General features: G+C 47.6%; 1 protein-coding gene across 2 annotated transcripts in view; it reads right to left on the minus strand.

Moving 5' to 3' along the window:
• Positions 1–2200: 2200 nt before the first annotated feature.
• Positions 2201–13880, minus strand: part of Tnfrsf9 (TNF receptor superfamily member 9) — a 12220-nt gene continuing 540 nt past the window's right edge. Inside the window, exons 2-8 of one of the 2 annotated variants that reach the window (XM_057785122.1) lie at positions 12728–12852; positions 12080–12184; positions 9257–9394; positions 8658–8727; positions 8276–8364; positions 7307–7444; positions 2201–2449 (exon numbers count right to left, since the gene is read on the minus strand). In XM_057785122.1, the coding sequence (XP_057641105.1) occupies positions 2355–2449; positions 7307–7444; positions 8276–8364; positions 8658–8727; positions 9257–9394; positions 12080–12184; positions 12728–12827 (735 nt within the window). In that variant the 5' untranslated portion in view covers positions 12828–12852 and the 3' untranslated portion in view covers positions 2201–2354. Of the gene's footprint in view, positions 2450–7306; positions 7445–8236; positions 8365–8657; positions 8728–9256; positions 9395–12079; positions 12185–12727; positions 12853–13880 lie in introns of both variants that reach the window. The other variant, XM_057785121.1, reaches the window with a different exon arrangement.

Below are 13880 nucleotides of genomic sequence, written 5' to 3' on the forward strand. Positions count from 1 at the left end.
TGGGAGCCAAGCCTTCAAAGCATGACCTCATAGCAGACACAGAGCCACAGCTGGAATGGGCCTGCAATCACAGTAAGAGAAGAGTCTGGGGGCCGAGGGAGATGTTTGGCCACCTAAGTGCTTACTGTCCGAGCACGAGGACCCGCGTTCAGTTCTCAGAACACATGTGAAAAAGTCAAGTATGGTCACACTTGTTTGCAATTCCAGCCCTGGGAGAAGTGGAGCCTGGGAGAACCCTGGGGCTCCTAGGCCAGCCGGCCAAGTCCTAGCTCAGTAAGAGATCTGAGGAAGAGAATCTCGAGGTTGACCTCCGGCTTACACCACCATACACATTCCAAAGGAAATCTACCTCCACCTTGCTGGACTCCATTGGGATCTGTGGGGGTCGTTTGTTATTACTGCATAACTTGGCCCATCCTGACTGATCAAGGCACCTGCTCAAAGACCCAGACTTTCAGGCTGTCTCCCTCGTGACTCTCCTCCCCAGGCAACAGTAAAAGAGCATGGGTAGCTGCACAGCGGCTGAAGAACCAGGAAGTAGCTCTGGAGAGGACAGACTTGTCAATGACGGTGGGCAGTCTCTGCAGAAGGGACGCCCTGGGTGCCGCACACAGCAGCAGGAACTATAAATACAATTCTGATGACCACAGCAGCTCACAGCCGCCTCCACACGGCACGATAGGCACCACACCAGGAAGCTCAGGACACTCAGCACCGTTCCAGGGTACCTAACCACAAGGTGAGAATTCTTGGAATCAAGAGAAAAGATGAGGGAGAGAGAGAGAGAAAGAGAGAGGGCTCAAATTTTGCAAGATCCCCAATGTTTATATTTTTAGGTGGCTTTTAAAAATTGAAAGGCTAATGTGGCTAACACAGATAAGAATAATGGGCTAATACAAGTTGTAAGAGTTAATAAGAAGCCTAAGCTAATGGGCCAATCAGTTTATAGTTTAAAAAAAATTGAAAGGCTAGCTGGGTATGCTGATGTAGTTTTAGTCCCAGCACTCGGGAGGCAGAGGCAGGTGGATTTCTATGAGCTCCAGGCCAGCCTGATCTACATAGTGAGTTCCAGTCCAGCCAGGGATACACAGTGAGATCTGATCTCAAAAATAAATAAATAAGATTGAAAACCAATTTTAGCTCTTGAACTGAACAGGAGCCATAGAAAAGAAGCAGCAGCCATGTTTGAGCATGGCAATGTGTGTGTAGGGGGCATTGGGAGGCCTGGCTCCAGTGAGGTCACAGCTGTGTCCCTCCTCACAGTGCTTTGTGCCTTCCCTGCAAGGCCTGTTTGTTGATGAGCCTGACCCAGAGTGACAGGCAGAAGTGTGGGGAGGGACAGACACGGGCAGACGTTTGAACTCCTCTGAAGAGTCCCCTTAAACTCTGACAGGCCTTTTCCAGACAGGGACACGGGGCCTCCCCCTCACCAGACAGTGGAGGGAGGTGTCGTAGTAAGTGAGAAACCAGGAGAATTCGGTGGGGGAAACATACTGCATCTTATAGCATGTGTCATATTTACACATACCACACAGATCCACACACACGCACACATACACACAAACTCACACATACACACCTACATTGATTTTACAATGATTTTAGCTGGACCATTGATCCATGTGATCCAATTGAAAGTGTTTTTTTCTTTAGATAAATTTATATATATATATATATATATATATATATATATATATATATATGGATTCTTTTGGGGAGTTAGTTTTTTGTTGTTTATCTTCTGTCCTGTCCTGGAACTCACTATGTAAACCAAGGCCTTGAACTCACAGAGATCCACCTTCCTCTGCCTCCCTAATGCTGGGATTAAAGGTGTACACCACCATGCCCAGCCATATACATATACATACATATATATATATATATATATATATATATATATATATATATATAGTTAAGGAGACCTAGAAATTGGTCTTTCATTCCTTTTCTTTGCACAGTCCTATTAAAAATGTCAAGGGCAGGGCTGGAGATGGCTCAGTGGTTAAGACACTTTGCCCTTGCAAAGAACCCAGATTTGCTTCCCAGCACCCACGTGGTAGTTTACAACCATCCTTAGCTCCAATTCCCAAGGATTCAGCAACCTCTCTTCTGGCCTCTGCTGGCATCAGGAATCCACATGTGCATGCAAGCACACACACATAACACGCAGGCAAGACACTCATACACATAAAGCTTAAAGATAAAAATGTTTTAAATGGTAAAAACCAATACATTATCATCAGAAGAGGTTTGGATGGGGTTCACGCCTACGTATTGTCTGAAATGATGTTTGAGAATAGGACAGTGGGGTCCTTGTGCTGCTCCTTCATCCCCATGCCTCCTGGGATGTCACCTCATAGCTCATAGCCTCCTCCTCCTTCTTCTTCCTCTGGAAATCGGCAGCTACAAGCATCTTCCTCTTGAGCCGTGCGAACTGCCATCTTAAATGCTAGGAAACAACAGAAATAATGTGAGACACTTCCAGTCTGCTGTCTCAGACAACAGTTCTGTTCCATCCACAAACCTTCTCAATTGACCCACCAGCCAGCCAACAGCTTATATGAGCTTTCTGGAGACTGATTATTTTATCTTACAGTATTTTGTTTTCTTATGTTGTATTTTGTTTGCAGACAGGGTCTTGCAACTGGGATTCCCATAGATCAAGCTGGCCTTGGATATGTGGTAATCTCCCAAGTACTGGTGTTACAGTATGTAATCCCCAGAATGTTGGGATTTCCTTCTTTCCTTCCTTCCTCTTTGGTTGGAGCCTCCAACTCGCTCCTGCAGCTCCTTCCTGCGTGGTCTGAGAAGCCCCATTCCTGTCTCTCCAAACCCTGCCCATTCTGGAATCTCTGAACAAAGAAAAGGCACCAAAAAGCCCAGGTCCACATTCTTGGCAGCTATGGTAGCTGCTCCTCTGCAGTTGCCAGCAGCCCGAGTCCCCGCCTAAAGTGATCAGCCTTTGACCACACTTGGGCACAAACCCACCTTGTGGCAGACATGTCATAGCCCCTCGCCTACGAGCTACATAATCTCCCTGCTTTAGTTTGACATGTGGCTTCTCTGACCTCCATCTCTGGGACTGGAGAACCCACCTGGCAGTTGCTTTGCTCAAATAAACCTGTTCTACTTTTTCAATTCAACTTGATCTGACTTAGTGCATCAGTGGAGAAACCTATTATGGGGGCACAGAAAACCTATTCCTTCCTTCTTTCTTCCCACCTTTCCTTCATCTTTTTTTTTTTTTTTTTTTTTTTTTGGTTTTTCGAGACAGGGTTTCTCTGTGGTTTTGGAGCCTGTCCCGGAACTAGCTCTTGTAGACCAGACTGGCCTCGAACTCAGTGACCCACCTGCCTCTGCCCCACCCAGTGCCGAGATTAAAGGTGTGCGCCACCGCCGCCTGCCTCTGCCTCCCCAGTGCTGGGGTTAAAGGCGTGCACCACCTCTGCCTGCCTCTGCCTCCCCAGTGCTGGGGTTAAAGGCGTGCGCCACCACCGGCTATCAGCACCCCTATTTTATTCTCACGCGTTATTTCAGACTGACATTTCCTTTCGGTGTGATCCTGTGGCTGTGTCCCACCTCTACTGTCTGCGAAAGCCCAGAATTGCTCTGTATAGCAGCACAGCTGCTCTTACACACAGCTGGGACCCATCTGCCCTTACAGCTGGCAGTCTTCCATCTCTACTTCCTTTAAACTTAACAAGCAAAGGCCCTGTTCCAAGGCCATGTCTTCTATGTTCTAAATCTTATTTTTAAAGGGAGGCAAGGGAGGGGAAGGAAGTTAAGTCAAGACTGAGAAATATTGTATCCAAGATTAACCAAAACAGTAGTGATTTGCATCAGGTAGAAGAGACCATACTTCCCTGCATTTGCTGCTCTGTACCGTCCAAAACTCCATACATACATTTAACCTATGAAACAAGCCCAAGATGGCTGGGAGGAGAGAGGAGAGGGCAGGACGGCCAAGAATCTCAGGGCCTAAGACGCAGCATGGCAGTAGGTGGTCTGGGCTTGCTTTCTGCCTCCTGTTCCCAGAGAGGAGCTGGAAGAGTGGGGAGCCTGGGGATGCCAGCACAGAGATGGGGGAAACCCCGCCCACTCCAGCTACCAGACTAGGGATGGAGCAGCCTAGCAAGATGGGGAGCTTCTGGACAATCGGGGATTGTTACAGCAAAGGCCAGGGTCAGTCCTAGGCCCCACACGTAAGGGAGCCTGTCACCTTGGCTAGACTGTGTTATACAGAAAAACCAAAAGAAAAAAAAAGAGTTAAAAACAGATGTCTCAGTAGGTAAGAGCACTTGTTGCTCTTGCAAAGGACTCATGTTCAATTCTAAGCACCCACATGGCGATAAGTCCAGTTCTAGGGGATCTGGCCTCCGGGTGTTCCTGCATGCATGTGACACACATACAACTCATGCAAGCTAACACATGTGACATAAATAAAATACGTAGTAAATACATTTAAAAAAACAGCCAGGAGTCAAAAATCAGAAATAGATGAGTGACCGCCAGAGAAAGGGAAGAACTGAGAGGGGTGAGCAGGGCTGAGTGAGTGAGGAGGGCAAGCAGGGCTGAGTGAGTGAGGAGGGTGAGCAGAGCTGAGTGAGGAGGACGAGCAGGGCTGAGTGAGGAGGGCGAGCAGGGCTGAGTGAGAAGAGCAAGCAGGGCTGAGTGAGTGAGGAGGGCGAGCAGGGCTGAGTGAGGAGGGCAAGCAGGGCTGAGTGAGGAGGGCAAGCAGGGCTGGATCTTGGTTGTGAATAGTTTGAGGTTGTTTTGTTTGTTTGTTTGCTGTTGAATTGTGTAACCTCTGGCCTTGACCTTGAGAGCCTCCTGTTTCTATCTCCCACACTCTAGGGCTCCAGGCAGGCTTCTCATACACACTTTTCAAGTTCGGTATTTCAGTTGTGTTGCTTGGTAAATGAATCTACAAACCTGATAAAATGACATACAGCTGTGTGTGTTCTGTGTGTCATCGTTCCAGCCTCATTGTGATGTTAGAGCCTTGTGAACAGCACGTGGAACTATTCTGCTCCTTGTTTGTGACTTTCTATTAATGTGTAATTATAGGAGAATGAAATTTTTCTTTTTTAATGACTTACAAGACCCTCACTACTGATCAATACCTTTGAAAACATCTTCACAGAAACCTTGTTGCCTCTCTAGGAGGAAATACGGTTCTGGCAGCTTAGAGGTCTCCTCCAGAGTCAGAAGCCTGGAATGGAGAGGGAAAGACTACAGAAAGCAAACATGCCTGCAGCTGGGGACAGGGTGCCCTTCATTGATAAAGAGCGGGTGGCACCGTGGGAAGACTTCTCAGAGTAAGAAATCCAAACAGCCAATCAAAGTGAAACCTAACCTCAGACTTCGTCAAGGAAATGCAAATCAAAACCGCAGTGAGCTACTCTTCCCCACCACCAGACAGATAAAAATAGCGCTGCTGCACCCAGCATTCACACGGAAGTGGGGTGAATGGAGCGCTCTCACCCTCACCCCGTTGAAGAGGCATTCAATGTGGCCCCCATCATTTTTGGAAAACAGTTTGACCTACCTACTTGGACAGGACTTAAGTTACTCATTCCTACGTCTTTTCCCCTAGGTTGAAAAACAAAAACAGAGCTTGGAAAATGGTTTGATAGCCAGTGCTCACCCTGAGGTAGCGAGTGCTCACCCTGAGGTAACTAATGCTCACCCTGAGGTAGCGAGTGCTCACCCTGAGGTAACTAATGCTCGCCATGAGAGCAAGAAGAGCAGGATTCAGATTCCCCGTACCGCATAAAGGCCAGGCAGGGCAATAATCGCTGTGACCCCAGGAGGCAGAGACAGGGTCCCCGGGGCAAGCTGGCTGGACACATCCATGAGCTCTGGGTTCAACTGAGAGGAGCAAGTGGAGGGCAATCCAGGAAGATGCTACCCCCAGCCTTGATGTCTACACATACACGTGTGCACATGTGAATGCATGCACATGCACACTATACATACAGACACCCACAGAACAGAACCATGCATTGCTCATTGCTATTTTATAAGAAATGGAGAAGACTGGATTTTGATCACAGGGGACTGGAACTCAACCTGTGGGTAAATCTTCCTTCCTTCCTTCCTTCCTTCCTTCCTTCCTTCCTTCCTTCCTTCCTTCCTTCTCTTCTTCTCCTCCTCCTTCTCCTCCTTTTTCTTTCTTTCTTATTTTAAGACAAGTTCTCAATATGTAGCCCTGACCGGCCTAGAGTGCACTCTGTAGACCAGGCTGGCCTCAGATTTACAGAGATCTGTCTGCCTCTGCCTCCTGAGTGCTGAGATTAAAGGCGTGCACCACCACTGCCCGGCCCTTTGAAACTCTTTATTTCTGAAATAATCCACTTTACACCCATTCAGCATCATCCAGTTCTCCCCACTTCCTCCAGTATGGACCAGAGCTAAAACCAAAGCTATTACCAACTCGAGAAGCGACACTGGGTGGGGTGATGTGCTTTAAGGCGCTGTGTATACAAGTCAGAGGTCCACCTTTGCTTGCTTCTTGTTTTTGTGTGAGACAGGGTCTCTCACTGGCCTAGAGTTTTCCAATAGATGAGCATGGCTTGTTAGCAAGGGATCTGCCTCTCTCTGCCTGTCTCTTCCTGTCACTGCCTGTCTCTGCCTGTCACTGCCTGTCACCACCTGTCCCTCATTGGTATTTTACAAGCACATACCACTGCTTTTTTATGTGGATCTGGGTATTAATGTTTCTTTGCACTTGCAAAGCAAACATTTTACCAACCAAGCTGTCTCCCCAACTTCTGAGGCAATGTTCTTTTCTGGTTCCTCTGTGTCATGGGCGTGGGCTGACTGGGTGCCCACACTTATATGTGCACAGTTATCCGGGATCGTGCCCTATGTGTCCATTGTCTTCCCTATACTCTGGGTCCTGTCCATCTCCATCTCTTCCCGAATGAAATGCAGAGCCCAATTCTTGTGGCTAGGGGGCCCTCCCTGTGCATTATGGGAGTGGGGAGGCTACTCCAAGTCACAACTAAATATACCTCCCAGCACCAAGTCACAACTACCCCCACTGCCTCCAGACATTGTCAGTCCCCTTGTGGAAACAAGCTTGTCCTGGCTTTACAACCATTATGTTAGCCAATCACAGGCTTCTAACTTAAAAAAAAAAAATCCAAGCCTGCAAGATGGCTGGACGAGCAAAGGCACTTGCCATACGAATCTAAGGACCTGAGTTTGCTCTCTGAAATGGGAGAGAACCCTGTCTGCAAAGTTGTCCTGCCTCCCAGACACGCGTCCTGCCTCCCCGCCTCCCATGATGTGTTGGCCTTACGTTGCTTGAACAAGTAGGGGAATTTCTTGCTGCTCCATTTGGCCACAATGGGCCCCAGAGTGATACAGAGTAGAAACAGCAGCATGGCCGATGTCAGCGCCAGCAACCAGGTAAGGACTTGCAAGTATCTCCCTCTTTCTGCAGCAAGGAGAGAAATGCCGGAGTGTTCTGTGAGGGCAAACACATGCGCTCCAGTGAGGCAGCACCCTGGGCACCCCAAACCCGTAACTTAACAAGCTTAAATGACTTTACTGTCTTTTGTTTGTTCATTCTTGTGTTCCTGAGACAGAGTCTCATGGATCCCAGGCTAGCCTCAAACTCCATTTGTACCTGAGCATAACCTGGAACTCCTGATCCTCCTGCCTCCACCACAGGGTGGGGATTGTAGCACCATTCCCAAATCCATGCCATCCTGGGTATGGAATCCAGGGCCTTTCTAGCATGTAAAACAAGGGCTCTAACAACTGAGTGATACCCCAAGTCCTAAATCTAAGTGACATTTTAAAATGAGCCCAAATTTAATGATTTTCCCAGCAACTAAGTAGCCTGGACTACTGAGCGTAACGTATGAGGCCCTTTACTTCCCCGGACTTGGCCTTTGTAAAGCTATGTTATCTGTTTGGGATGAGGAGTCACCATAGATGACAACATCCAGGAAAACAAGACAAGGCACGAAGAGGAGAGCACCCCAGAGCTGCCTGCTGTGGGCAGAGCTGGGAGAGTCAGCAGCGCTGAGGGCATTCACATATAGTTTGAACAGATATCAGGAGTTTGTTTGGATAAACCTTTTCAGAGAGTCTTGCTGTGTAGCCCAGGCTAGCCTGGACCTTGTGGGCCTCCCACCTCAGCCTCTGTAGTGATGTGATTATGATTCCAGTTGTGTGCCACCCCCGACCATTAACTTTTATTTAATAGCAATAAAACAACCACCTGATTTTCTCACCGGGGCAGTCACGGTGGGGGAGGTACCTGGAGAGAAGCTGACCAACGTGGGGCCACAGATCACATCTTTCTCTATGGTTCCATTCTCAAGCACAGACTTTCCACCTAGAGAGCAGCTAAGACGGGTCAAGAAGAAGAGTTCAGATGATTAATTTGGGTCCAGAGGAGCACAGTTATCCCAGGAAGTAACCATGTGATACAGTAGGTGGGCTTGGGCTCACAAGCAATGGGCAGATGATGTGAGAAACTCCCGCGTGACTCTCACACAAGACCCTGTGGCCTCACAGAGTCCCCTGTGCCCTAGAGGTGAGTCACTGCAGGTCTGCACGCCAGCCAGCGGCAATGTCCTTTGTTTTCCAGTTTATCTCGGGTTCTTCACGTTGGGAGAGACATGAGAATATATACGTACTTGGTCCACGGTCGACAGGCGCCACCCCCATTCTGGTCGTTAAATGTCCCGAAGCCACAATTTTTACAACCTTGAAGGAAAGCTGAGAATCAGTAGGAGGCATCTTACCATTTTACAATGTTCCCTTAATGAGCGTGGTGTCATAGGCTAACCTGTGCAAATTGCATCACGCTGATTTTAACGCTTTAATCTGTTATCCACATGTATGTGTGCACGTGCGCATGTGAGTGCAGATGCCCATCAAGTCCAGAAGAGGGCGTCAGACCCCCCCAGAACTGGAGTTACAGGCCATTGTGGGCAGCCTGAAGTGGGTACTGGAAACTGAACTCGAGTCCTCGGCAAGAACTGTATTCCCCCTTAACTAAGCCGTCTCTCCAGCCCCTGCTTAGTGACTCTCGAATTGAAACCCCAAGACTGCTCAGTTTCAGTCTAATGATATGAGCAATATTGTCTGTAACCAAAATGTGCAAGAATACATGGCTCGGGTGATTAACAAAATCACTTCCATTTGTGAAAACACAGACTACATAGTGGAATGTAATTACAACACCGTTAGCATCTCTGTCCTTCACAAACGGGCGGAGAAAGGGCAAACCTACCCTGCTTTGTTAGCTCTTGGCCTGGCTTGCAGTCCTTTTCACACCTGGCACACTCTGGCCCCAAGCAGTGGAATCCCTCGGCGCATTCGCACTCTGCATTGCCGGTGGGGGAGCAAGGCTTCTTGAGCCTGAAATAACCTACAAAGCCCCAGCTCTGCGTTACCCTTGGAAGCAAATTTGTATTGCGGTTGAAATATATACACACACATATAAATGTGTGTGTGTGTGTTCATGTATATATGTGCATATGCATACATGTGTGTATGTGTATATATATGTGTGTGTGTGTTTGTATATATATATATATATCCATTGCTCTGCTTATAATGTTAATGATTATGTTGTGTTCCCCTATTTACTGTCTTTGTGGAATAGGGTCTCATCGTGGATCCCAGTCTACCCTTCAAATAAGAATCTTCCTGCCTCAGTCTCCAGTGCTGGGATTGTGTGCCCCAGTGCCTGGCTTATACTGTTTTATTTTCAATCCCCATTAAGATATTTTCCACTTTGCTCACTAAAAGATTTTCTTGGGCTGGGGAGGGAGCTCAGTGCTTGCCTAGCATGCCAAAGTCCTGGGTCCCATCCCCGGCTCCTCATACACTGTGTGGTGGCACATGCCTGTAATCTCAGCTTTTGGGTGGGAAGAAGAGACGTTCAAAGCCAGCCTAAGCTACGTGAGACCCTACTTTAGAGGAAAAAAAAATCCAGGCGTGGTAGTGCACACCTTTAATCTCAGCACTCCAGAGGTAGAGGCCAGAAGGTCTGAGTTCCGGGCCAGCTTGGCCTATATAGTGAGTTCCAGGTCAGCCAGGGCTATGTTATGAGACCCAATCTCAAAACAAAACAAAAACAACAATAAAAGCCTTTCGTGTCAAGTGAGTATTTCCTCTATTATTTAAAAAAATCAGCAAAAAAAAAAATTATGACTTGCTGGTGGCCACATCAGAGGAACAGCAAGCAGGTGGCGAGTGACTTCAGGGGACTGGTACATCTGCATGCAAGGCGCGGTTGGGTGGATCTCGGACCGCCAGGGCCCTGAGAGTGTTGGCCCCAGGATGGCTGTTGTTACTGTTCTGTCTTTCCATGTCTGCCGCTGCCATTTGTCTCTGATATCTAGCATGGTGTGAATGGGCAGAGATTCCCCGCTGCCTGTAATGTAGTGTGATTATCTCATGGAAATATTCCATTCTCCCGGGGATTGTTACCGTGGATTATTATGAAGGTGACTTCCTCCTAAGCTGTGCTACTTAAAGCAATGACTTTTACACAATAATAGTGTTCGTTTAAATCGGATGTTGATACCTGGGGGGTCTTTAGTATATATAGTAAGGGATTAGTTATGATCGAGGTTGCCTTAGTGGGAAAGCCGAGATAAGCAAATGCAAGACACAGTGTTACCTCTGCCCCTGAGAAAGCAGGGGCTGCAGAAGACAGAAATAAGAACAGGGAAGTACCACACAGCTAGTTTCTTCTGATGCATCATATGGACTTGGCTTATGTCAATGATTAAGAAGAACAGTTGTGTCCCAGGAGCTAAGTCAGCTCATGTTCTTCTCGTCCTAATATTGAGAGATGTGGTCACGGTTGCAGCATGCACCGTAGCTAGAACACAGCTTTAAGTAATGACTTAAGGGTAGGTTAAGATGGCTTTGTAAATAGCTTTAAGGCAAATAAAAAATCTTGGAAAACAATTTTAAAAAGCTTGCTCTTAATAGCCGAGTGAGGGCGCACTGAGGGCGGAGACCAAGAACAATGGTTGCCTGGCTGTCGCTGGCTGACCTGCTAGATGGGTCGGTCAGTGGTCAAGGCTGATGGGGAACCCCTTGTGCCCATTTCTGCCCTCCGCTTCCTGGTATAAACACCTGTTGATGAGTGGGTGTGCACCCTGAAGATTTAAAATAGCTGGCTGATTCTTTTCCATATATAAAAACTTAGATTTGTGATTCTCCTAAGATTTCTTATGAGATTACCTTTTGAGGTAAATAATAAAATGACTGGTCCTTTCTCTGTAACTGAAAAATGCAGCCTGCCAGCAAGAGAGCTGACTGAGAAAGATGCCTTGCTGGCTTACACTCTGCTAACAAGTTACTTGGACATGAATGTATGTGGGTTCTGGGGACAACTTGCTTTTCACCTGTAATGTGTAAAATATTTAATTGTGTAAGAGATATAGAAAACATGCTGTTTTTCACTTGTATTCACTGTAATCATTTTCTTTAAAATAGTGTGTAACCTCATTATAATGTTTATACTGCTTGAAAGATTTTGCTGAGGTATATAAGCTGTAGGGAAAAAAAATAAAATTGGTTAGAAGAAAGATATCAGGAGAGACAGAGGAATACATCTAGAGAGAGCTAAGAAAAGAAAGAAAAGAGAGAGAAGATGATGGGAAGACCCTAAAGGGGTGTGGGAGGTGGAGGGTTCCCTTTTGCGCCAGCCCCAGAGAGTTAAGTTTAGCCCCCCTCACAGGCCCCAAAGAGTTAAGTTTACTCCCTCAGATAGATTAGTCAGCTGACTTTGTGGGATCCCCCTCAGTCCCTGAGCTGCTGGAGGCTGGTCCTCGAGGCAGCGACAGTAGCTATTCCATGAAATACTTTGACTACACCTGCTGTGGACAGAGGAGTCAGCCCCTGTGAGGCTCAAGATTTTGAGTAGAGACCAGTTAGTAAAGGGGGAACAAAGCTGGTCTCACCCCAGATTTCCTAAAGATGAAGAAGCCTCAGTGTAAAGCCGACCTCCAGTTCTGGGAGGCTGAAGATCAAAAGGTCCGGTCCAGCCTGGGCAGCAGAAAGATTCCGTTTCGACACAGACAGACAGACTCACCTGCACACACTTTGCAGAGGTTGCAGTATGGCTGTCCGCCCGTGCTGGAGTATGTGCTTGGGGGACAGCTGGTGCACACAGGATTGTCTTTCTCGCAGAAGGTACCTGGAAGGCAGCACAGGTGTCCGTGTCTGACAACACTCAACCATCACTCAAGGAATCGTGAGGACATCAGAGCAGATGCTCCATTTATCCTCTAGGCATCTTGGCAATGGCATGTTTACTGATTGGCATTTTAAGACTATACATTTGCAGGGAGACCCCTGGCATAACCCAGCAACTAGGAGTAACAGTGTATAAATGCTGCAACAAAGAAATCAAGAGACTAAGAAAACCCTGAGTCTGTTGATCTCTCTGAGATCAGTGTAACAGGAGGGGCCCAGAAGAGCGATGCTGCCACCTGCTTGCTCCTTGCTGCAGACTGCATGTACCTGAGCCTGTCCTGGGCCCTTCCAAGCACCCTTGAGACAGCCTCTCTGACTGTATTCAAGTTGCAAGGTTGAGGAGCGGAGACTGAGTGAGCCAGATCCCCAGGACCTCTTTGTTGTACCCAAAAAGCCTTTGCAAGGGAGTGAGCGGTCTTCTGAACGGCCTAACCGAACTGAGTTTTCAACAGTCAGAAAACGCACCTGTCGGCTTGGTACTTACCCGCCTCACACTTGGCACAGGAATCCTGCAGGGCTCTTGTCCTTTCAGTGCCCACCACCAACAGCACAGTCACCACCATGTTGTAACAGCTGTTCCCCATGACAACCTCTTGCACACATACGACACTAGCAAAGGAGATTCCAAAAGAGTTTCAGTCAAACGAGCTGCTCTCTGGCTGGTGGTGTGGCTCACTTGGTAGAGTGCCTACTCAAGAGGCATCAGTACTTCAGAAACCATGGTGGAAGTCCATGCCCGCAACCCTAGTACTCAAGATGTGGAGGCATGAGGGTCGAGAGTTCAAGGCCAGCCTGGACTACCTGAGCCTGTCTTTAAGAGGGATTCATTCACAAATGTCATTCCGCAAAATATAAGCAGGGTGGGTTGTCCTTCCATAACTATCTGCATTGCCAGCAATACTTAGACAGTTCTGCAGGGTTTTAAGGAGAATTTTAAGGAATATTGGGGCTAGAGGGATCGTTCAATGCTTGAGGACACACACTGCACTTGTAGAGGACCCAGGTTTGGTTCCCAATACCCATGTTGGGTGGCTCGCAACTGTCTATAACTCCAGCTCCAGGGGATCTTATGCCTGTTGCCATCTGCATCCAAGTGTACATATCACATACAAACACAATCGAAAATTTAAAAAAAAATTATTTTTTAAAAAAAGCCCGGAATGTTATGGAAACACAGTAAATCTACAGAGAGTTGTACAATGGCCACTGACTTGGTGCACACCCACCAAAGCTCAGGCTGAAATGAGAGCAGGAACATTAGGGACTTTCAGGTTCCTGGCATTGGCACCCATGCTGAAGCCATGATGTCTCTGAGGCAAAGTCATGAGGGTGATACCATCCAGTGCCCCCTCAGGGAGAGGGGGCCCCGCGGTTATTGCTCTGCCCTCTGTGGCTGGGCATTTGATTGTTCTGACTGTGAAAGACCTCTGCTGAAAGTCACCGTCTGAGAGCTTCTCAAGCACAGACCTGCAGTTGCCAATTTTGAAATTTGAAGTTTGTAGAAAAAAAAAAAGATAAAAATGGCAATTAAAAAATCCTGGGGCTAGGGATGAAGCTCAGCTGGTAGAGAGTGTGTCTGGCATGTGTGAAGCCCTGGGCTCTATCCCCAGCACTCAATCAGACAGCACAGTGGTTCA

This window comes from Chionomys nivalis, chromosome 11 (assembly GCF_950005125.1).
Source record: "Chionomys nivalis chromosome 11, mChiNiv1.1, whole genome shotgun sequence".
NCBI classification, from domain to species: Eukaryota; Metazoa; Chordata; class Mammalia; order Rodentia; family Cricetidae; genus Chionomys; species Chionomys nivalis.